At 43.1% G+C, this 25,874-nt stretch overlaps 1 protein-coding gene across 1 annotated transcript in view; it reads right to left on the reverse strand.

Moving 5' to 3' along the window:
* MELTF (melanotransferrin) overlaps positions 1-25,874 on the reverse strand; it is a 64,782-nt gene that overhangs the window by 23,449 nt on the left and 15,459 nt on the right. The window contains exons 8-14 of the mRNA XM_075863661.1: positions 25,393-25,573; positions 24,304-24,455; positions 23,146-23,242; positions 8,872-9,066; positions 7,521-7,677; positions 3,147-3,211; positions 2,116-2,303 (exon numbers count right to left, since the gene is read on the reverse strand). Coding sequence (XP_075719776.1) covers positions 2,116-2,303; positions 3,147-3,211; positions 7,521-7,677; positions 8,872-9,066; positions 23,146-23,242; positions 24,304-24,455; positions 25,393-25,573 — 1,035 coding nt within the window. The remainder of the gene's footprint in view (positions 1-2,115; positions 2,304-3,146; positions 3,212-7,520; positions 7,678-8,871; positions 9,067-23,145; positions 23,243-24,303; positions 24,456-25,392; positions 25,574-25,874) is intronic.

Here is a 25,874-nt window from a genome sequence, read left to right on the forward strand (position 1 = left end):
AATGTGCTGTTCAAATTTTTGTTGTGTTTATGTGATTCATATATGTGGGGTTAATGACTGCCTCCATTTTTTGTTCATGCACTCCTCCCATTCTGCCCTGGGTGATTTTAATTAGTTTAATGCTGGTTCCTACCATCCCCAGATATATATGTAGGCTTAGTCCCAGTTCTGGGTGTATGTGCAGAGTAGGTCCCCACCTTACAGAGGTCGCCTTGTCGTGGCAGGTGGGAAAACACTTTTCGATCAAAATTTGCACTAAGAACTTCCCTATTTGTAGAATTTCCCTAAGTAGATTTAGCAGTAATGCATATTTATTTATATTTAGTGGCTTAGGTGGCATTAGTGTTCGCAGTGTGCTGTCGCCATTTATTTTTCTGCTATCTATCTATCTATCTCATACCTCCCAACCGTCCCGGATTCAGCCGGACAGTCCCGGATTCCGGGCGGTGTCCCACTGTCCCGGGCAGCCGGGGTATATCCCGCTGATTGACAGGGAAAGTCATTCTGCCCTGCCAATCAGCGCCTTTTGTAGACAAGCGGCGCGATCACGTAATCGTGCTGCTTGCGTCGTTCAACCCCAGGAGACCTGAGCAGGTCTCCATTGCCAACGGACGGTGTGGGAACGGGATTAATGTGAGTTTGTATAGTTTGTTTTTTTATCCTAATAAAAAAGTGTGTGTCATTATCTACGGGGGGTGGCTTTATCTACTGGGGGCTTTATCTATGGGCGTGGCTTTATCTACAGGGTGGGCTATATACTGGGGTGGGCTATATGTGGAGTACTATATACAGGGGTGGGCTACATCTGGAGCACTATATACAGGGGTAGGCTATATCTATAGGGGCTATATACAGGGATGGGCTATATGTGGGAGACTATATACAGGGGTGGGCTATATGGGGGGCACTATCTACAGGGGGCTCTATGGGAGGCACTATCTACAGGAGGCTCTATGTCAGGCACTATCTACAGGGGGCATGGTGTGTGTGTGTGGGACACAGTGTATGGTGCTATTATAATTAGAGGTGCAGTGTATGGCGCTATTATATTTAGGGGCATAGTGTGTGGTATAATGAGAACTTTATCTTTGTTTATAGGTGTAGAAATGTTTGAAAAGTGAGAAGCTGAAGACATCTGAGCGGCAAACTGCGGAAATGTTCTGTGACCGGGAGAAGTCATCATAGAGGTCTGGACAGGATGGAGAAAAAGAACTAGAATCTGGGATGTCACCGGTGAGTCACTTAATGTAAATGTTTATTCTGCCTCTAATCAGCACTGTAGTCAATGTATGATCTGCAGCAAGATGATGGGTGGTATGATTATGATATGATTTTTTTTGTGAAACAGCAACTCCCAGCATTTCCTTACCATTGTTCGGGCCATGCTGGGAGCTGGAAACAATTTAGTGCAAACCTATACGGCAGGGGTTGCACTAAATTGAGCTGGTGTTGTATATATGTAATGAGCTGGGTTCTGGTGCTGTATATATGCACTGAGCTTGGTTCTGGTACTATATATATGTACTGAGCTTGGTTTTGGGGCTGTATTTATGTAATTATTTTGGTTCTGATGCTGTATTTATGTACTGAGCTTTGTTCTGGTGTTGTATATATGTACTGAGCTTTGTTCTGGTACTGTATATATGTAATTAGCTTTATTCTGGTACTGTATATATGTAATGAGCTTGGTTCTGGTGTTGTGTATAGAACTATATTGCTTGTAAAATGTACAAATGTTTTTATGCTCGAATTACATTAAAAAAATGTGGAAAAGAAATGACACGTCATTGGTTGGTAGAGAAAACAAACACGGCAAGGGGGAAGGAGATGTCGGGAAAGAGGTGGGGGGGGGGGCGCCAAACTGAATCTTTGCCCCGGGTGCTGGAGAACCTAGCTACGCCTCTGCAGGCACAACATTAGCAGAGAAGAATTAATGAATTAATGTAACAAACTAAATCATCCAGTTAATAACTGTTTGTAAATAGATATAATGTATGAGCAATTTGACCATACAAGTGGAGGGTCCAGTCACAGATTCAGGCACAAAGACAGAACTACAGAATATGAACCCTATGATGGTCTCATATTTAAGAATGGCTCTGCTTATATGTTTACCTGAGCCTTATCCAGGAGGCCAAACATTGCATGTATATTGGTATCTGGATGAACCATAACTGCACGTGCAGGGACTTGGGCCCAGTTGCAGTCCGCATACTGAGTCACCTCTGCCCTGGCACCATTCGGACACAGCAACTGGAAGTCAGAAGATTTTAAATCCTTTGCCCATTCCTCTGTGCTGTTTCCTAGAGTGAAAATAAAATAAATGCATGTAATTATCTTATCGTTCCCAATTTGAATAACACTGGATATATAGTTGGCAAATGTAAAATGTAAAATCTTTGTAACAATTAGAATATTTATTTTCTGCAATTAATTATAGTATGTTTTTACTCTGTGCAGTGTATGAAAACATCTTACTACCTGGAAACTGTCAACTAGCTGCTGTTGATGGATCTGTTATTCTCATTATGTATATATATTAAGTACTTTGAGTGCACAAGGGTGTACTGTGCGTTTGATTAATGTATTTGCAAGGTAAGTAAATGATTGTTAGGATAGCAAGATTACTGACGTATTGATTTACAGTTTATGCTGTTATTATTGAATAGAATGTGATTATAGGAAATATATATTTCTGGTACAGAAATTTTTACAAATAAATTTGTAATATTTATCTATATTTTCATGTCTTGAAAAATCTTCAATTTCAACGAGAAAATAATATTCTTGAGTGATTACGTGCTGAAATTCTGTATGACTGCACAGAGTAAAATCCCCCCCCCAAAAAATCACCAGTATAACCGATTCACATGTTCTTAAAGTGAAGTTACTGTTTTTCACCGCTAAGATGGGGTGCACACATAATAGCAGCAAAATCTGTCTGCTGCGTTTTTTACTGACTGTGTGAACATAACCTAATATTTATATCAGGGAATTAAGTTTCGTTTCATTAAGGCAGAGATTGGCAAATAGATCTAGGGGAAGAAACTATGGCCAGAGAGGCTAACATGCTGTAATTCTCCACTATTGAAAACTATAATGAACATTTACTTTTTGCAAGGCATGGAAAGAGTTGTAAAACATACCATCAGAATTTTCAAAAACTGTGCTATGCTTCACAAATGCCACATCTCCTTTTTCATTCAGACACCTGCAGTAATATACACAGGGAAAAATAAACATTTTAAATTCATATTCAGCATTTGTTATAACAACACAAGGAGATAATAAAAGCATATCTATGCTCATTTAAAGAGGCTCTGTCACCAGATTTTCAAACCCCTATCTCCTATTGCAGCAGATCGGCGCTGCAATGTAGATAACAGTAACGTGTTTTTTTTTTTCAAAAACGAGCATTTTTGGCCAAGTTATGACCATTTTTCTTTTTATGCAAATGGGCCTTTCTTAAGTACAACTGGGCGTGTTTAAAGTTATGTCCAAGTGGGCGTGTATTGTGTGTGTACATCTGGGCGTTTTTACTTGTTTTACTAGCTGGGCGTTGTGAATAGAAGTGTATGATGCTGACGAATCAGCATCATCCACTTCTCTTCGTTACCACCCAGCTTCTGGCAGTTCAGACACACAGTGTGTCCTCGCTCATCCGACGCGATGAAGTTCCTGTGGGAGGAAGTGACGTCACAGCGTGTGTTTTCCTGTGTTTTCCATCAATGTAGTGATTTTTTGGGCTTGTTTTCTGCGGGACGAGACGTAGTTTTGATTGGTACTGTTTTGGGGTACATGGGACTTATTGATTAATTTTTATTATGACTTTTTTGGGGGGCAATGGAAAAAAATTGCAATTTCGCCATGGTTTTTTGCGTTTTTTTTTTACGGTGTTCACCTTGCGGTTTAAATGACATATTAACTTTATTAATGGAGTAATTACGGTCGCGGCGATACCACATATGTGTACTTTTTTTTTTTTTACACTTTTACTAAATAAAACCACTTTTTATGGAAAAAAATTATTTTATTTATTTTTTTACTGTACTTTTTATTAATAATCTTTATTTCACTTTGATGACTTATTTTATTAGTCCCACTAGGGGACTTTACTGTGCGATCTTCCGATCGCTGCTATAATGCTTTGGTATACTTCGTATACCAGAGCATTATTGCCTGTCAGTGTAAATCTGACAGGCAATCTGTTAGGACGTGCCTCCGGCGCGTCCTAACAGGCATATGTCCAGGGCAGACCTGGGGGCTTTTATCAAGCCCCCGGCTGCCATGACACCCCATCGGAGACCCGCCGATGGGTGACAGATGGAGCGCACTCCCTTTGTAAACAAAGTTAAATGCCGCGGTCGCTATTGACGGCGGCATTTAACGGGTTAAACGGCCGCGATCGAAGTAAACTTCGATCGCGGGCGTTGGAGCAGGAGCTCAGCTGTCATCAGACAGCAGAGCCCCGGCTCCTGCCTGCACGGGAGACCCGTGCAGGACTTAGACTAGGCTGACGTGAAAAGGCGTCAGCCTAGCTTAAAGCCCATTAGTGACCGACGTAAAAAGGCGTATTGGTGGTCACTAAGGGGTTAATATAAAGTTGGTTCCTCCCCTTTGAAGCTAAAACAGCTTCCACTCTTCTGGGATGGCTTTCTTCAGGATTTTGGAGTGTGTCTGTGCATTCATCAACAACCCCATAGTATTATCCCTCCACAACCAAACTTTACAGTTGGCACAATGCAGTCAGGCAGGTAATGTTCTCCGGGAATACGCCAAACCCAGACTCCGTCCATCAGACTGCCAGATAGAGAAGCGTGATTCATCACTCCACAGAACACATTTCCACTGCTCCAGAGTCCAGTGGCGGCGTGCTATACACCACTCCATCCGACGCTTGGCATTGTGCTTGGTGATGTAAGACTTGCATGCAGCTGCTCAGCCATGAAGCTCCTGGGGGACAGGTTTTTGTGCTGATTTTAATGCCAGAGGAGGTTTGGAACTCTGCAGATATTGAGTCAGCAGAGCGTTGGCGACTTTCATTTACTATGCACCTCAGCACTCGACGAGCCCGGTCTGTGACTTTACACGGTTTTCAATTTCTTGACTTAGTTGCTGTGGTTCCTAAACACTTCTACTTTGCAATAATATCACTAAGGGCCTGTTCACATCTCAGTTCGCTTTCTGTTCCAGGGTTCCGTCTGAGGTTTCTGTCGGGTGAACCTCGCAACGGAAAATTAAACTGAAACCACAGCTTCCGTTTCAGTCACTATTGGTATCAATGGTGACGGAAACATTGCTAATGGTTTCCGTTCATCACCATTCCGTCAGGTTCCCGTTTTTCCGACGGAATCAATAGCGCAGTCGACTGCGCTATTGATTCCGTTGTTAAAACGGAAACCTGCCAGAATGGTGACCGACGGAAACCATTAACAATGTTTCCGTCACCATTGATATCAAAGGTGACGGAAACGGAAGCTGTGGTTTCAGTTTGACTTTCCGTTGCGGGGTTCACCCGACGGAAACCTCAGACGGAACCCCGGAACGGAAAGCCAACGCTGATGTGAACAGGGCCTTACACTTGAACGTGGAATATCTAGCAGGGAAGAAATTTCACAAAGTTTGTTTGTAAGGGCAGACTGCATGGCTATGTGCTTGATTTTATACAACTGTGGCAATATGACTGAATGATACACCTAAATTTAATGATTGAGAGGTGTGCCCCAAGACTTTTGTTCATATAGTGTGTGTATATATATATGAGTTTAATGTGTATGTATAATTGTGTAATACGTATATATGTGTGTGTGTGTGTGTGTGTGTGTATTTGTGTAAGGTGTATGTATCCCTAGTTATGTTTCAAAGCTCTTTAAAGGGTCAGACAATGAGTTACAAGGTAGCTATCTATGGATGCCCCAGAGAGACAGTTTTTTCCTTCTGGAGGAGAGATAATTTTCACAAGCATTTATTTGTACGGCATAGTGGTACTATTTATGTGTTTGGTATAGTGGTACTATTTATGTGTTTTGTATAGTGGTACTATTTATGTGTTTGGCATAGTGGTAGTGTTTATGTGTTTGGTATAGTGGTAGTGTTTATGTGTTTGGTATAGTGGTAGTGTTTATGTGTTTGGTATAGTGGTAGTATTTATGTGTTTGGTATAGTGGTAGTATTTATGTGTTTGGTATAGTGGTACTATTTATGTGTTTGGTATAGTGGTACTATTTATGTGTTTGGTATAGTGGTACTATTTATGTGTTTGGTATAGTGGTACTATTTATGTGTTTGGTATAGTGGTACTAGTTATGTATACAGTATAGGAATACCGTTTGGGTAAAATTTATAGTAGTACCATTTATGCGTATGGTTTGGCGGTACTATTATTGTGTATAATATAGTGTACTATTTATGTGTACGAAGTAGCGGTACAATTACTGTGTAAAGTATAGCAGTAATTTTTATGTTTACAGTATAGCGGTACAATTTATGTGTACAGTATTGCATAATTTTAATGTGTGCACTATAGCACTACTATTTATGTGTTACTGTCAACCCATATTGTAACTATAATCCTACCTTTGTAAATGGGAACCCCTTTTTACACTTTATTTTGGTGTCACTTTTCATTACCACTTCTAAAAGTTATATAGTTAGGTTACATTTTATGGGGGAGGAGAAGACAAATTTAGTTAAGTTCTGGTTGTGTACATGAATGGGAGAGGGGCACACTAAATCTTTGCCCCGGGTAAAGGAATGTCTAGCTGTAACTCTAAATTGTTGCTGGTATTTGTGGGTACAGAGACTGACCCTAACAGAACAGGAGCAGCTAACTTCATCTAATTCCCCTGACTGTATAATGTGCTGTCACCTGCCCTCAGATGATTGGCTGAACTGAAGGAAGTGGTGGAGGCATATCATTGGATTTGAGTAGTACAGACCTGTCAAATAGGTATTGTATATCTCAAATAGATACAATGTATATGTATGTATCTATTATCTGTATCTGTCTAATGTATTTGTGTATGTAATCACACATTTTATTAATCCTAATAATCCATACTCTGCATTACTCTCCTACCTGGGAGGGACATTATACACTGTTTCTTTCCACAAGCAGGGAAGTAAGAGTGGGGAAGGGGGAATCTTTTGGGCAGATTTTAATGCAGGTTTATATACACGGAAAAATTAGTGATAATGGGGAACGTAATATCGAACATTACTGTTTTTATCTTGGAAATCCAACATCTGTTAGACCAAAATACTAAATAGAATATTACAAGACAGCAAAGAGTTTCTCTTTAATACCTTTTAAGTATGTTTGTATGCCTGTCATGTTCTAGCTTTGCATAATATGACACCTCATCGCCATAAATGTGTCAAAGCAAAGTCTTGACATGCAGCATACTGTCATACAATTTTTTTTAACTTTTGCAAGTTTAGCAATTCCTTATTTTTCTTCTTAAAAAGATAGGTAGATATAGAACAGACAGTCAAAATGAACAAGATTGTTTGCCATTTACCTAAAAGCCCCTGAATACCCATAGTATTGTTCCTTAGTGTTGTTTACACATTTGTTCTGTCCAGATCCATCACCTTTGCAGAGTTGGCACAGTTTGGATGGGAACTGTTTCTGGTTTGCCCCTGGCACACAACTCTCAGAGAAGAAATCGCTAACAGCTTCAATATAATGGGAGAATGAAGAGATTATAATTTTTTTGGACAGTTATGATTTATTAAATGTGATATTTAAGAAATGTAAAAAGATATTAAATTGATGATTGAGACTAAGATTATGCTTTTTGTCACTCAAGTACCACAAAAAAATTGCTCACTAGGATCCAGTCTATCGCAAGGCATCTTTCCGGAGTCAGGGACAAGTGGCTTCCCCTCAACAAACCTACCTATGCACTATCGTCTGCCTAGCCTGCTGTTAAAGAATCCCTTGGAGCTCAAAGCACTAGGTTTGGCTCACCCAGGTTGTAGGGTGATGAGAAACCTGATGGCCACACATATCCTCAAGTCGAGCCAGAAGGCCTGGGTTGAAATAAGGGTGAGTAAAGGTCATTAGAACACAAGGGCAGATACTAGCCAACAAATAACTGCAAATTTCTCTGCATTAATGACAGAATCAATAAGGTGGTGAAGTCATGAGTACGGGGCTATGTGAACCATACACATTAGGCTGTGTTCACACTGAGTTTTTTTGCAGGAGGAAAATTCAGATTTTGACCTTCTTGCACGGCGTTTGCCGCGATTTTCGCAGCATTTTTCGCTCGCGCCCATTGAGTGCTACGGGCAAAAAACTCAGCGACATACGCTTTCTCTGCCTCCCATTGATGTCAATGGGAGGTCAGAGGCGTAACCGCGCGAAGATAGGGCATGAAATCAATGGGAGGCATTTTCGGCAAGTTTTTGATGAGTTTTGCGGAGCGGTTTCCGCGCCAAAAAACTCGTCAAAATACTCCGTGTGAACAGGGCCTAAGAGTTTTATCAGGAAATTCTGTCAGGATCTATGAATAATCCAATCGGTTTGAGCCCTGGCAGATCCAGCAGACCATCCTCAGGGCAAAAGAGTAACAGCTGGTTTTGCATTGTTTGGCCCATCATCTTTAGTTCTCCCTAGGGTGGAGTGGCACAAAAGGTATATGGCAGACACTTGGGCCTCTGTTCTCCATAGTGTGATTGGGATATTATAAAATTCTATTCACTGCAATGGCATGTTTGTCTGTTGCAGTAAAATACTACAGGGCAAAGCCATGGCACAAATGCTGCGTGTGATTATAATCCTAATGTTTGGTTTGTTCAAAGGAGACATAACTATATCTGTTAACATACACATGATAATGCATTGAACTTCTCTCATGCACCCACCTTTGGCAATATTACAGCCTTCTGGTCTGATCAGACCATTTGTAGTCAACAGACCAACTGGGATATTCCATCCAGCTGATCGCATATACCCTGTGTGACAGGACTTTCTGCCCTTTAGGTCGTGAAAGGTAAAAGAATCCTGAGGCATTTTCTTAACCACAGCTACTGCATAATAGTTGTCAGACACGTCATCCTCTAGACGAATAAAGGGGACAGCAAAGGTTGGTTATAAAAGCCAATCCATGTTATAATTTTCCTTCACTTTAGGGCTCATGCATTCTGCAAAGATGTACAGCCTCCATCAGGTGCCGTATGTACAGAGATATTCAACCCTAGAAGCAATGTTTCTAGTAGATAATACCGTTGTACATACAAAATTTGAAGAAGCATGCCACAATTTTGTTTTCTGTTGAATTTATATGGAATCCAACAGAGAAAAAACTTTGTATGCTTCTGTATGAAATTGGAGACATACAGAGGTATAGTAGAATTATATGGGCGTTGTATTTCAGATCCATACAACTCAGAGGTTGTCATAATACGCTGGTATGCAAGAGGCGTTAGGCCTGTTGATAGGTAACAATATGCATTTGTCTGAACGATCATAGTGAGCCCAGTTTACATTCACAAAAAGATCAACAAAAAACTGCTATAACTATCTTTTTTGGTTGATCATCATTGATTGTATATACATAAAAAACATCACTATCATTAGTCGTATCGGTAAATGTAAAGGTCTATCATCTAAAATTTACAAAACATTTAACGCTACAATTGAACTTGCGTTTCAAAATGGCGCCATATATACAATAATTGTACTAATGGAAATGTTCACCAGAAGCTCGGAACGATCTTTATAACCATTGATCTTTGGTGTAAATGTGTAAATAGGTCTATATAAAATTTGTTTCACTGTAAATACATATGGACAAGCTCAATTTCCTGCAGCTTTCAAGATTTGCTCTATCATAAAGTTATTGTAAATATCATAATTTATGTTAAATGTGTCACTTCATGCGAACATGCGCACAGTCAAGTTAAGGCTACATGTTGTTGGCACAGCCTGTTTTTTTTTTAAAGAAAATAGGGCCTTGGATAAAAAGCATGGTAGGGCTCCTAACATTGCCATTTTCAGACAATTTTTCTCAAAACTTCAGTCCGCATAATACTACCATACTCATGGCCACCATCAGGGCAGTACTACTAGTACACCCATCAGGGGCCCGGCCACATGGCTGAAGAAAAGGGGCCCACCGGGCTGTCGTCGCCCCCCCCTCGCAACTCTCACGGGCCCCCCCTCGCAATACTCACGAGCCCCCCTCTCTCGCAATGCTCGCGGCCCCCCCTGCATACCTGTTGCTTCACGAACTGGACGGGCAAGATGCAGCATGTGCAGAAGCTCCGTGTGGAGATCCCACCCCCCAGCCAGCTCCTCTACACAGCCGACCGGACCTGCAGGCTGGTGAGTTTTTCTCCACTCTCAATCCTGCTTCCCATTCCTCCTGACCCCACTTGTAGAATATATAAAGTATGTTAAAATGTTTTTCGTTTTCGTTTTCCTTGCGTTTTTTTGCTGCGATTTTCAAAATCGCGGTACAAATGGTGCAGTTTTTCCGCCATTATATAAAAATCACGGCAAAACCACGTGATTTGTGCCGCGATTACAAAAATTGCATAAAAAAAGGATATAAAACATGAAAAAGTGTGCTGTTAGGCTATATTCTCATAGTGCGGTCAAATCCCGTTTTTGCCGCAATTTTGCAAAAATTGTGGCAAAAAAAATCGGATTTGACCACACTGTGTAACTAGACTAAGGCCTTATTCAGACAGCCATGTTTGGTCCGTGATATACGGAGCGTGTATCGGCCGTATTTCCCAGGCCAACCACAATTCATGGAGCCGGACTCGTAGCATCACAGTTATCAATGCTGCTAGGAGTCCCTGCCTCTCCGCGGGAATACTGCCCAATACTGTAATGATGCTTTCAATACGGGACCGGGGACAGTATTCCGACGGGAAGGGAGGGACTCCTATGATTATAGATAACTGTGATGCTAGAAACCCGGCTCCCTGATCTGTAGTCGGTCCGGGAAATATGGCCGATACACGGTTCGTTTATCACAGACCGAACATGGACATCTGAATAAGGCCACTTACTTGTCTCCTATTTTTGGTGCGGATTGCGCACTGAAAATGTACTACTAATTACAATACAAGGCGATGTGAAACCAACGTTTGTGAAATCAGTTTTTCACAGCAGATTTGCACCTGTGCGGGACCCGTTTTCACAGGTCCCTCATAAACTTGAGTTTATTGAGGGATCCGTGAAAATGCACAAAAATAGGACATGTCCTATCTTTTTACAGGCCCGTCACACGGTCCGTTAAAGCAACGACCGTGTGAATAACCCCATAGAAATACACGCAGCCGTGTGACGGCCATTAAAAAAAACGTCCTTCACACGGATGATTAACACGTTAGTCTGAATAAGCCCTAACTCATGTGAATGGGGTTTGTCAAAACCCCATGCAAGTGCAGCAGAAAAAAAATCTGCATGGAATTCAGGATGTGTTGCTGATTTATAACCCCTTAACGCAATATCACGTAACTGTACGTGATAAGAGTTAGGTATGTATCGGAAGTATAGAGCAAGCTCAGGGGCTGAGCTCGCTCTATACACAGCGGGTGACGACTGTGTTACGCAGCCGACACCTCACTGCAACGGGCGGAATCAAAGATCACTTTGATTCCGCCTGTTTTACACCTTAAGGGGCCTTTCACACGAGCATGTTACGTCCGTAAAGGACGGAACGTACACTACCGTTCAAAAGTTTAGGGTCGCTTAGAAATTTCCTTATTTTTGAAAGAAAAGCACAGTTTTTTTCAATGAAGATAACATTAAATTAATCAGAAATACACTCTATACATTGTTAATGTGCTCAATGACTATTCTAGCTGCAAACGTCTGGTTTTTAATGCAATATCTACATGGGTGTATAGAGGCCCATTTCCAGCAACCATCACTCCAGTGTTCTAATGGTACATTGTGTATGCTAACTGTGTTAGAAGGCTAATGGATGATTAGAAAACACTTGAAAACCCTTGTGCAATTATGTTAGCACCGCTGTAAACAGTTTTGCTGTTTAGAGTAGCTATAAAACTGACCTTCCTATGAGGTAGTTGAGAATCTGGAGCATTACATTTGTGGGTTCGATTAAACTCTCAAAATGGCTAGAAAAAGAGAGCTTTCATGTGAAACTCAACAGTCCATTCTGGTTCTTAGAAATGAAGGCTAATCCATGCGAGAAATTGCCAAGAAACTGAAGATTTCCTACAACGGTGTGTACTACTCTCTTCAGAGGACAGCACACACAGGCTCTAACCAGAGCAGAAAGAGAAGTGGGAGGCCCCGCTGCACAACTGAGCAACAAGACAAGTACATTAGAGTCTCTAGTTTGAGAAATAGACGCCTCACAGGTCCTCAACTGGCAGCTTCATTAAATAGTACCCGCAAAACGCCAGTGTCAACGTCTACAGTGAAGAGGCGACTCCGGGATGCTGGCCTTCAGGGCAGAGTGGCAAAGAAAAAGCCATACCTGAAACTGGCTAATAAAAGGAAAAGATTAATATGGGCAAAAGCACACAGACATTGGACAGAGGAAGATTGGAAAAAAGTGTTATGGACAGACGAATCGAAGTTTGAGGTGTTTGGATCATACAGAAGAACATTTGTGAGACGCAGAACAACTGAAAAGATGTTGGAAGAGTGCCTGACGCCATCTGTCAAGCATGGTGGAGGTAATGTGATGGTCTGGGGTTGCTTTGGTGCTGGTAAAGGGGGAGATTTGTACAAGGTAAAAGGGATTTTGAATAAGGAAGGCTATCACTCCATTTTGCAACGCCATGCCATACCCTGTGGACAGCGCTTGATTGGAGTCAATTTCATCCTACAACAGGACAATGGCCCAAAGCACACCTCCAAGTTATGCAAGAACTATTTAGGGAAGAAGCAGGCAGCTGGTATTCTATCTGTAATGGAGTGGCCAGCGCAGTCACCAGATCTTAACCCCATAGAGCTGTTGTGGGAGCAGCTTGACCGTATGGTACGCAAGAAGTGCCCATCAAGCCAATCCAACTTGTGGGACGGTCTTCTGGAAGCATGGGGTGAAATTTCTCCCGATTACCTCAGCAAATTAACAGCTAGAATGCCAAAGGTCTGCAATGCTGTAATTGCTGCAAATGGAGCATTCTTTGACAAAAGCAAAGTTTGAAGGAGAAAATTATTATTTCAAATAAAAATCATTATTTCTAACCTTGTCAATGTCTTGACTATATTTTCTAGTCATTTTGAAACTCATTTGATAAATATAAGTGTGAGTTTTCATGGAAAACACAAAATTGTCTGGGTGACCCCAAACTTTTGAACGGTAGTGTATTTCGGCCGCAAGTCCCGGACCGAACACACTGCAGGGAGCCGGGCTGCTAGCATCGTAGTTATGTACGACGCTAGGAGTCCCTGCCTCTCCGTGGAACTACTGTCCCGTACTGAAAACATGATTACAGTACATCAGATTTTTGCTGTGGAAAAACACATTGAACTTTAATGGCAAAATAAGAATGGAGCATTAGTTGTCCTTTCATCCTCACAACTGCTTCCCCCTCCCTTAAGGCTCCTTCACATCGTGTTGTTGCCCTAAGTTTATCGTGTACGTCAGGAAATCTCCTAACGTACACTATAAACAACGTAGACGATAATTCACAGGGCTCCATTATGTCCTTTTAGCCTACGTCGAGCTGGTAGACATCGGTTTACGTTATTTTTGAAGGATGGAATAGCATAGTAGACTTTGCTAATCCGGAGTCCCCAGGCAGAGCATCACAAGTGCTCTACCCGTGGACTTTGTCCCTGGGAAAGCTCCTGACATCACTGTCCATATATGTAAAGTAACGTCAGGGGATTCTCCAGGGCCGGAATCCCTGGCCAGAGTGTTGGCGACACTCCGGCTGTGCACTCAGGCTTAGCAAAGCTTTGGATGTCACTTTACGTATATGGACATCAGGAACAGCGTCATAGTCCCTGGGCAGAGCGCTAGTAGAATGCTCCAGCCCTGTTCATGGACAGTGACTTCAGGAGATACTCCTGGGCCATTCCCCGGGCGACGTACCCCACTGTATACCATACAGTGGGATACGTTTTGGCTAAATAGATCAAAATCCAGAGCATGAACCGGTCACTGCCTGCTCCACAGTTTCCTTCACTGTAATTGACATCAGCACCAAAATCAGTTAATGAGTATAACGTACAAACGTGAGTGCCACACTTTCCGTTGCCCACCCCCAGTAATGGAGGGGGGGGGCCCAGACATCTTGGCTGTATGGGGCCCAGAAATTCCTGATGGCAGCCCTGACCATACTGCAATATAGTGCCAAGATAATACTGCCATGTACAGCCCACATAAAAACAGCATATGGTGCCAATAGGGAATCTGTTAGCTGTTTTGAGACATTAAAATGGCTGACAACTCTATATACAGGGTGGGGCATGCAGCATAACTGGACCTGTGCTGTCAGACATGCAAGTAGCATGACTGAGAAATCTAAGTTTGTCCACAGCGCCGCGATCACAAGTGCCACAGAGACGGCCTCTTCATGTTCAGTACCCCAGGCTTTCTGCACTATACACTGCCAGCCCCTCCTCCCTGCTCTAGCGGTCTTCTGATTGGATGCTAGAACAGAGAGTGGCACTTATGATCTATGAAAATGTTGATTTCTCGGTTGTGCAACTTGCATGACTGACAACACAGGTATCATTACGCTGCACTCCCCACTCTGCATATAGAACTGTCAGCTGTTTTGAGGACTAGAAAATGCTGAAAGGTTTCCTTTGAAGGGCCCAAATAATATTGCCATATAGTTCCACATGCAATTCAATTCCAAAATACCACTAAATGAAAATGGGTGGTTTTAGTATGCACCTGGGTTACAGTCCTCATGGGTCCCCTGGTACACGGGGTCCTGGGCAATTGCTCACTTTGTCACCCCCAAACCTAGCTGGTTGTTGGACATCTCACTCTCTGGTAAGAGTGAGGTAACACAAAAGGGTATGTGCACACGACCTCTTTTCAGACGTAATGGAGGCGTTTTACGCCTCGAATTACACCTAAAAAGACGGCTCCAATACGTCGGCAAACATCTGCCCATTGCTTGCAATGGGTCTTACGATGTTCTGTGCAGACGAACTGTCATTTTACGCGTCACTGTCAAAATACGGCGCGTAAAATGACGGCTCGTCACAAGAAGTGCAGGACACTTCTTGGGACGGTTTTGGAGCCGTTTTCTCATAGACTCTATTGAAAACAGCTCCAAAAACGGCCGTAAAAACGCCGCGAAAAACGCGAGTTGCTCAAAAAACTTGTGAAAATCAGGAGCTGTTTTCCCTTGAAAACAGCTCCATATTTTCAGACGTATTTTGTTAATCGTGTGAACATACCCTAAAAATCATATTTATGCAGGCCCAAGCCACATATTCATAAATATTGCCATCAAACTATTTAATGCAATGTGAAAACCTTATCTTCTCAGGACATTTTCAAAGAATTCCTTGCCTAAAAAATGTAAAAAGCTAAAATGGACCTAATTTACACTGTACACATAAGACCGGAGTGAAAATCTTCCAATTCATTTCAAGTCTATGCTATGTCTGCTAATCCCAAACACATTGACGACTAGGACCATGTTCTAATCTTTACTCCTTACCTGTTTTAATATTGGACAAGAAAACACTTAGGCCCTATGCACACGAATGTATTTTAGCGGCCACAATTCACCCGCAAATCTGCGGGTGAATTGCTGCCCCATTCATTTCAATGGGCCCATACACACGACCGTGGTTTCCACGGTGCGTGCATTGCCCAGGAGCCTGGACCGCAAAAAGATAGGACATGTCTTAACACGGCCACATTTTGCGGTCGCGGCTCGTTGAAATGAATGCACACGGCAATGTGCACGGCCCGTGATTTGCAAGCGGCCGCAGGTGACACTCCGCGGCCGTCTGAGCCGCAAATCACAGCCGGTGCACAACACTACGGTCATGTGCATGAGGCCTTAATGCCAGAATCATAGCTGAGCAGACACACATTACATTAGAAAATCTGAGATATCCACTATCATCCGCTCAATACAGTAGTGGAAATCTGACTATTTGGGCCACTTGAATCTGAAGATTTGATGGGATAGTTACATCAGCAGAGCATCTAGGTCTTTTCTGAACTTTAAAACTTGGACCAGTGATTTATTTGATAGGTCAAGAAGATAGTCTATGATATTTGGAGTTTATTTGAGTTCTCTTTATAATTGAAATTCTCTGATGTATTGTATTTTCAATAAAAAGTGGAGTTAAGGTGGCCATTCACATTAGATGAATGTCGGCTGAACTTGACAATTTTGGCAGGACCAGCGGTCCATGTGTGTGGCGGGGTCCTGACTCTCCCGACGGCAGATGTTGAAGGAAATAAAGATCGGGAATGTTGGATTTCAAAGAGATAAGCCGCTACCAGAGGTAGTCTGGCAGCAGCTTACTCCTCCTTATTAAAAAAACATGCATGCTCGGGTGCCTGAGCATCCATGTGTATGGGGGGCTTGGGAGGGAAAGTTCGGCTGACAGCTATCTACAATGTATGGCCAGCTTTAGACTTTAAAGCCTTAGTTCACTGCAGCTGTCCATTAGTATGTTCATTAATATATTTTAGGTCAATATGGGCAGATGTGATGAACTTTTAACAAACTGGGCCAGGTGAAATGGATTCTGACAAAAATGCCAAATTACATCCATGTCTATAGATGTCAGCATAGGAATGCGGCATAATTGCATGACAGCTCCTTTTTTGTATTCTGTTGATATTACACAAATTTGCTCATCTGAAGTTATTTCAGTTGATGATGGTGAGATGTTGAATTTTCGTTCACACTTAGAACTGCCTCTGCTGAATAAAGCACCATTATGTATATAATTGTCAACACTGCAACATTGCAATGATAAAACGTAATGAATAACATTTGTAAATAGTTGTCAATCTCCATAAGGCCAGTCTTACTTACATGCGACCTGTGCAACCACACATGGCTCCATAATCAGGGGCAGGGGGAAGAATTGGCTGGGTATAGAGAGTCATGGTAAAAACATGGCACATTGCTTAGTCCATTTTACTTGCATATTACAATTAGGGTATGTTCACACAGCCTATTTTCGGCCGTTTTTCGGGCCGTAAATGCCCAAAAAATCAGAAGCAGAACACCTCCAAACATCTGCCCATTGATTGCAATGGGAAAAATGGCGTTCTGTTCCAATGGGCCGTTTTTTTACGCGCCCGTTTTGAGAAACGGCCGCGTAAAAAAACGGCCACGAAAAAAAAGTGCAGGACACTTCTTGGGATGTTTTTGGAGCCGTTTCTCATTGACTCTATTGAAAACAGCTCCAAAAACGGCCGTAAACAACACAGCGAAAAATCGCGAGTGGCTTAAAAAACGTCTGAAAATCAGGAGCTGTTTTCCCTTGAAAATAGCTCTGTATTTTCAGATGTTTTTGACTCAGCATGTGAACTTACCCTAAGGCTGGGTTCCCAAGGTGCAGATGTGCTGCAGATTTTGCATGCATTTTGTAAGCCAAAACCAAAATTGGATCCAGGAGAACAGACTTATAAGGCCTTCCTTTATATATTTCTTCTGTTTAGGTTCCGTTCCTGGTTTTGGCTTAAAAAACGCACGCAAAATCTGCAGCAAATCTGCACTGTGGGAACCCAGCCATAGGTATTGAAACGGTTGTGCCAGTAAATAAACACTTTTGCTCCAAGAACAAATGTCCACATAATATACAGTATGTTACAGGCCCAGGCTACAATATAATAAGGAGAGCCTAACACTGATGTCCTCTGTGTTAAAAGTATCTTTTATGTCTCATTTTGAAGTAAAGTAGATAGTTTAATGAATTACAGGAGCACCGATGTCCACAAAGAGTGGCAGGCAGACTAACCAATGAGGGACATGTAAACAAACGCAGATCAACGCGACAGCTCGATGATCGGTGCTTGTTTGCTCCTTTCACATGGAGCAATGATTGCTTAAGTATAGGGACGAGCGATCGTTACCAGTGTTCCCTATAAGGTGCATAGCTGCACAGTCGGGCACCTTCCACGTTCCCCCCGCCCACTAAAGTTTAAAGCCCGCACACTGTCACGGGTGGCGGGTGAATGCAGTGGCATCGCTAGCAGCGGAGGGGGCCCTAATGCTAGTGACAGCCACATTCACTTGTATTTGCATCCTCAGGACGCAGATACAAATGAATACTATAGGCGTTAGGCCTGCAGCCTATAAGGCGCTGGGAAGACGGCATGATGACGTCAAGGTAGTGCAGCGCTCCCTCCGTTGCGGGAACAGGGCAAGGTAAGTACATTATTTTTTTTGTGGGGTGGTTATGTGGCAATATACACGGGGGGGATTGCTGTGTAGCACTATATACACGGGGGATTGCTGTGTAGCTCTATATACAAGGGTGATTGCTGTGTAGCACTATATACTCGGGGGGATTGCTGTGTAGCAGTATATACACGGAGGGATTTCTGTGTCGCACTACATACAAGGGGGTATTGCTGTGTAGCACTATATACACGGGGGGATTACTGTGTAGCACTATATACACGGGGGATTGCTGTGTCGCACTATATACACGGGGGGATTGCTGTGTAGCACTATATACTCGGGGGGATTGCTGTGTAGCAGTATATACACGGAGGGATTTCTGTGTAGGACTACATACAAGGGGGGATTGCTGTGTAGCACTATATACACGGGGGGATTGCTGTGTAGCACTATATACACGGGGGATTGCAGTGTCGCACTATATACACGGGGATTGCTGTGTCGCACTATATACACTGGGGGATGCTGTGAAGCACTATATACATGGGAGGGGGCTGTGTGGCACTATATACAAGGGGAGGGCTGTGTTGCATTATATACAAGGGGGGCTGTGTGGCACTATATACTGGGGGGCTGTGTGGCACTATATACAAGGGGGGCTGTGTGGCGCTATCAACAGGGGGTCTGTGTGGCACTATCTACAGGGGGCTGTGTGTGGCATTTTCTACAGGGGGCTGTGTGTGCCGCTATCTACAGGGGGTCTGTGTAGCTCTATCTACAGGGGGGCTGTGTGTGGCAGTCTCTACAGGGGGCTGTGTGTGGTAGTATCTACAGGGGGCCGTGTGTGTGGCAGTATCTACAGGGGGCTGTGTGTGGCAGTATCTACAGGGGGTCTGTATGGCGCTATCTTTAGGGGGGCTGTGTGTGGCAGTATCTACAGGGGGCTGTGTGTGGCAGTATCTACAGGGGGTCTGTGTGGTGCTATCTACAGGGGGGCTGTGTGGTGCTATCTATAGGGGGCTGTATGTGATGCTATCTACAGGGGGGCTTTGTGTGGTGCTATCCACAGGGGGGTGTGGTGCTATCTACAGGGGGTCTGTGTGTGACAGTATCTACCGGGGGCTGCGTGTGGCAGTATCTACAGGGGGCTGTGAGTGGCAGTCTCTACAGGGGGCTGTGTGTGGCAATCTCTACAGGGGGCTGTGTGTGGCAATCTCTACAGGGGGCTGTGTGTGGCAATCTCTACAGGGGGCTGTGTGTGGCAGTCTCTACAGGGGGCTGTGTGTGGCAGTCTCTACAAGGGGCTGTGTGTGGCAGTCTCTACAGGGGGCCGTGTGTGTGGCAGTATCTACAGGGGGCCGTGTGTGTGGCAGTATCTACAGGGGGGCAGTGTGTGGCAGTATCTACAGGGGGTCTGTATGGCGCTATCTTTATGGGGGCTGTGTGTGGCAGTATCTACAGGGGGTCTGTGTGGTGCTATCTACAGGGGGGCTGTGTGGTGCTATCTATAGGGGGCTGTGTGTGATGCTATCTACAGGGGTCTGTGTAGCGCTATCTACAGGGGGTCTGTGTGTGACAGTATCTACCGGGGACTGCGTGTGGGAGTATCTACAGGGGGCTGTGTGTGGCAGTCTCTACAGGGGGCTGTGTGTGGCAGTATCTACAGGGGGGGCTGCGAGTGGCAGTATCTACATGGGGTCTGTATGGCGCTATCTTTAGGGGGGCTGTGTGTGGCAGTATCTACAGGGGGTCTGTGTGGTGTTATCTACAGGGGGCTGTGTGGTGCTATCTATAGGGGGCTGTGTGTGATGCTATCTACAGGGGGGGGTGGCGCTATCCACAGGGGGGTGTGGTGCTCTCTACAGGGGCCTGTGGGGTGCTATCTATATGTAGGGCTTTGTGGGATACTGTCTACAGGGGGATGTGTCTGGCACTATCCACAGTGGGGGTGTGGCACTATCCACAGGGGGTGTTTAACGTCCTCTACAGGGGGCTGTGTGGCACTATAGAGGCCGGTGTGCGTGGGGCTATCTATAGGGGGTGTGTGATGCTATCTACAGGGGCTGTGTGGCGCTATATATAAAGGGCTGTGTGTGGCACTATTTACAGGGGGTGTGGCGCTATCTATAGGGGGTGTGTGTGATGCTATCCACATGGGCTGTGTGGGGCGCTATCTACAGAGGGCTGTGTGGCGCTATCTACAGGGGGTGTCGCGCTAGCTATAGGGGGCTATGTGTGATGCTATCTACAGGGGCTGTGTGTGATGCTATCTACAGGTGGTCTGTGTGGCGCTATCTATAGGGGCAGCGGTGTAATGAGGGATTCTTTCATTGATGCCTATAATTGGTGTTTATAACTGTCTATTTGACTGGTGTACTTGTAATATTATAGTATTTAAAAAAGTAATTAAAACTAATTTAGAAAACGTTTTCTTATTCTCTCATTTAGTTTGCTATATTAGTGTTTACTGGGGGTATTGCTTTTGGTCATCAGATCGCCCAACATTGATGGAAACTCGCCCTGCTCCCTAACTGCCCCGCTCAGGGGCTGCCAAGACTTAGAGGGAACATTGCGTTGTTACTCCGATCGCTCGTCCCCATACATTTTCATCATGTCGGCAGCACATCTCCCTGATTACACAGGGAGATGTGCTGCTGACAACGATGATTTGTAATGCTGCATAAAAGAGCAGATCAGCCGATAAACGAGCGTTTGCTCATTCATCGGCTGATCGTTGCCCTATTTACACAGGACACTGATCGGGAACGCTTCATATGAACGCTCGTTTGCCCGATCACTGGTCTATGAGCTCCACCATATTGCAACTACCTACAACCTATGAGTTAAACAGAGCTGTAATACAGCATCCATAGGAAGTTTTGGTGCTTACCTGTACCTCCATACAGTGAAGGAAATAAGTATTTGATCCCTTGCTGATTTTGTAAGTTTGCCCACTGTCAAAGTCATGAACAGTCTAGAATTTTTAGGCTAGGTTAATTTTACCAGTGAGAGATAGATTATATAAAAAAAAAAAAAAGAAAATCACATAGTCAAAATTATATATATTTATTTGCATTGTGCACAGAGAAATAAGTATTTGATCCCCTACCAACCATTAAGAGTTCAGCCTCCTCCAGACTAGTTACACGCTCCAAATCAACTTGGTGCCTGCATTAAAGACAACTGTCTTACATGGTCACCTGTATAAAAGACTCCTGTCCACAGACTCAATTAATCAGTCTGACTCTAACCTCTACAACATGGGCGAGACCAAAGAGTTTTCTAAGGATGTCAGGGACAAGATCATAGACCTGCACAAGGCTGGAATGGGCTACAAAATCATAAGTAAGACGCTGGGTGAGGAGACAACTGTTGGTGCAATAGTAAGAAAATGGAAGACATACAAAATGACTGTCAATCGACATCGATCTGGGGCTCCATGCAAAATCTCACCTCGTGGGGTATCCTTGATCCTGAGGAAGGTGAGAGCTCAGCCGAAAACTACACGGGGGGAACTTGTTAATGATCTCAAGGCAGCTGGGACCACAGTCACCAAGAAAACCATTGGTAACACATTACGCCGTAATGGATTAAAATCCTGCAGTGCCCGCAAGGTCCCCCTGCTCAAGAAGGCACATGTACAGGCCTGTCTGAAGTTTGCAAATGAACATCTGGATGATTCTGAGAGTGATTGGGAGAAGGTGCTGTGGTCAGATGAGACTAAAATTGAGCTCTTTGGCATTAACTCAACTCGCCGTGTTTGGAGGAAAAGAAATGCTGCCTATGACCCAAAGAACACCGTCCCCACTGTCAAGCATGGAGGTGGAAACATTATGTTTTGGGGGTGTTTCTCTGCTAAAGGCACAGGACTACTTCACCGCATCAATGGGAGAATGGATGGAGCTATGTACCGTCAAATCCTGAGTGACAACCTCCTTCCCTCCACCAGGACATTAAAAATGGCTCGTGGCTGGGTCTTCCAGCACGATAATGACCCGAAACATACAGCCAAGGCAACAAAGGAGTGGCTCAAAAAGAAGCACATTAAGGTCATGGAGTGGCCTAGCCAGTCTCCAGACCTTAATCCCATCGAAAACTTATGGAGGGAGCTGAAGATCCGAGTTGCCAAGCGACAGCCTTGAAATCTTAATGATTTACAGATGATCTGCAAAGAGGAGTGGGCCAAAATTCCATCTAACATGTGTGCAAACCTCATCATCAACTACAAAAAACGTCTGACTGCTGTGCTTGCCAACAAGGGTTTTGCCACCAAGTATTAAGTCTTGTTTGCCAAAGGGATCAAATACTTATTTCTCTGTGCACAATGCAAATACATATATATAATATTGACAATGTGATTTTCTGTTTTTTTTTTTTATATAATCTATCTCTCACTGGTAAAATTAACCTAGCCTAAAAATTCTAGACTGTTCATGTCTTTGACAGTGGGCAAACTTACAAAATCAGCAAGGGATCAAATACTTATTTCCTTCACTGTATGTCTCCGATTTCATATGGAGGCATCAAGAATTTCTTGTGGTTGGATTCCAAAAATCCGACACTGTTTTACAGAGCACTGCTTCTAGGAAAATATCTTTGCGTAACATACAACAACAAATAGACTTCGTGTACACAGCTCTGCCCCAAATCAAAGTAATGCTCTGCATTCAATTCAGGTTTTAAGTCTTCATTTATCATTCCTAGTAAGGCCAAGACCTGACAATTGTGATTTATAGGATTCCCTCACTCTAAGCAATTGTATTTAATATTCAATGTATGGTATTTAACAATTCAATGTAGATTAGAGACGGAGCCTAAAATATATATAGTGCATTCTGACTGTATATATTAAACACTTACCAGAATAACTCTCTGCAGCTGCTGGCACGAGCCCATATGTTTTCCCTGCTGTATAAATGTCTCTACCATTCAGTGTTACTGCATCAACTTCTTTTTGCTGAATAAATAAAGCAGATTGATGGTCAATGAGAGTAGTAAAGGGGGTTTTACACTGACAGATTATCGTGCAGACGAGCGTTTATATAACGCTCGTTGCGATAATTGCCCTGTGTAAACAGGGCAGCGATCAGCAGATGAACGAGCAAACGCTCGATCATCTGCTGGTCGTATCGTTTAAAAAAGTTAAATATTATCATTGTCGGAAGCACATCTCCCTGTGTAAACAAGGAGATGCGCTGCCGACATGATAATAGGGTAGGGGGACGAGTGATCTGAGTAACGACCGCTCGTCCACATCCATAGCTCTGTGTGACAGGAGTAAACCAGCGCCGATCAACGATGTCTCGTTGATCGGCGCTCGGCTGCACCGGCCGCTTATCGGCCAGTGTAAAAGGGCCTTAAGGTAGCAACAATAAAACAATAAGACATTAGAACTTTATTGGCAGATACTGTTAATTAACCCTATTGTTTCCCCGGGGTGTCTGCCAACCACTTATCTACCTCTGCTCCAAGACAACTAACATTTTAACTGTTGTGATGACATTTATTATGTCTACGGGCAGCTTCAGAAGGCAACCTATAGAGGGTAAAGACCCCAAACACCACCCAAAATATACAAAAAAATGTACTGTATTGTTTTAACTGTTTACAGCTATTCCATTCAATGGAGACGCCCTTTTTTCAGCAAAATGAATGAGCGGATATTACAGCCCTACCCTGATTACAAACATTTTAACGTATATACAGTAAATAACCCATCTGGACAACCCCTTCCCTAATGCTCATGGCGATCTGATGTTATCATTGGGGGAAGCGGCAGGCAGCCACACATTTCTCCTGCTACGGCTGTTCAAATAAATGGGCGACCATGTAATACATGGTAGCAGAGAGTCCTCCAGAGCCGGAAACACTCTTTGCAGCGGCTCTCCTCTCTGGTTAATGGGGCATATAGAAGTTAACTGGTTTGCTGCATCATACTATATAATCTTTAATAAAATACATTCCTGACTTGTCTTTGTTTTTGGATGGCCTAGAATTTAATATATAGAACACGCTAACCTGAATCAGTCTCATGCAATCTTCATGGTTCACAGCAGAGACACACTGAATTGATGGATTCAGCGTTTTGTTTTTAAATGCTGCGGCCATATCTGCACATTTCCAGACTTCTTCTGAGCTAATGCTGCACCAGCGCACGGATTTCGGTAGCTCTACAGAGACATAAAACAATAGACAGATCACATATCATTGGATGATTTATAGCAGTAATACAGTCCCTTTTATCCTGTAACCTGAAACAGCGATGCTTTAACAATTATCATGAATCGATGCTGAACAAAATTGGACTAATATATACTGTATATACTACGTATGATATGTAGTTACTTAGCAAGTACTTTGCATTATTAATTTTATACTGATCTTGCGTAACAAGACAAGGTATTTTGCCACCAGAAGCACACTTGACATAATGTGTCTTCTGTAGCATGCCCATTAGACCACAGTGCCCCCATAACTATGCTAGCTATATTGACCTCTTATGAGTGCGAGCTACACTGCCTCCATATAGGTACTATGGTAAACACTCAGCCTTCTAGAATGCATATGGACACAGCATACCCAATACAGACACCGGACTAGCACGGAATTGCTTGGAGATGTAAGTTTATAGCTAAGAAGCCAACAGAATTCTAAATGGAAGGAACTCAAATACATAATATAACTCTAGATAAGTGAAGAAAAATATTACTAAATGTTTTATGTCAATTATATCTGTAAACTGTTCAGAAGTAAACTAACAAGAAAATTAAAAGAGGTTTCAGATGATTGTTCTAGATTTCAGAACATGTATTGTAACCAGGGGCACATGCAGGACTTTCTCATCAGAATGAGCACATGTGTAGGCGCAAACATGGGAACATATACACACATACAAGAACACATGCAAACATACACGCTTGCCAGTCATAGTCAATGCCGTCTAAATAAAAACCCCATAATAGTAACAGTCACAGAGCCCCATAAATAAGAAAAAAATTTTTGAGTCACTGCGTCTTTAAATTAGGAAAACATTACAAGTTTCAAAAACATTGCTTCAATAACTTTGCAGATTTTAGGCCGCTATGAATTATAAATGATCGTCCTTACTGTTAGCGTCACAGTCTATTCCTGTCATTGCTTGCAGAAACTCATCTCCGAGCCAGGACTGATACGTCTGGTTAGAGATCATCCTGAATTCGGTTGTGGCGTCTCTGAAGAGTAAGTTACTGCCATTGTAAGCAGAGGAGTCGAATATCTCGAAGCTGGAGCTGGGGCCATTGTATTTTTGCTTAAAAACATAGAAGCAAAATCCATATTAGATAACATATAATATTGGTATCTTTGTTTGCATATTTCACTATAACAAATGTTTGTGTGCCTATAATGAGTCTTCAGATGACATTAAATAACTGGCGAGTACAAGTCTATGGTGATTCATGTAAGTGAAAAACCTTTGTAGGCCAGTCTGAAATCAATACAATTCCGCTAGAAATGCGATGATGTAAAAGCAGAAACTGGCACGCACTATCCAGTAACCTTTTTAGAACAAAGGTCCATCTTTAATAACTTGTGAGGTCTGTTTTCTTTGC

Source organism: Rhinoderma darwinii, chromosome 4 (genome assembly GCF_050947455.1).
Source record: "Rhinoderma darwinii isolate aRhiDar2 chromosome 4, aRhiDar2.hap1, whole genome shotgun sequence".
NCBI lineage: Eukaryota > Metazoa > Chordata > Amphibia > Anura > Rhinodermatidae > Rhinoderma > Rhinoderma darwinii.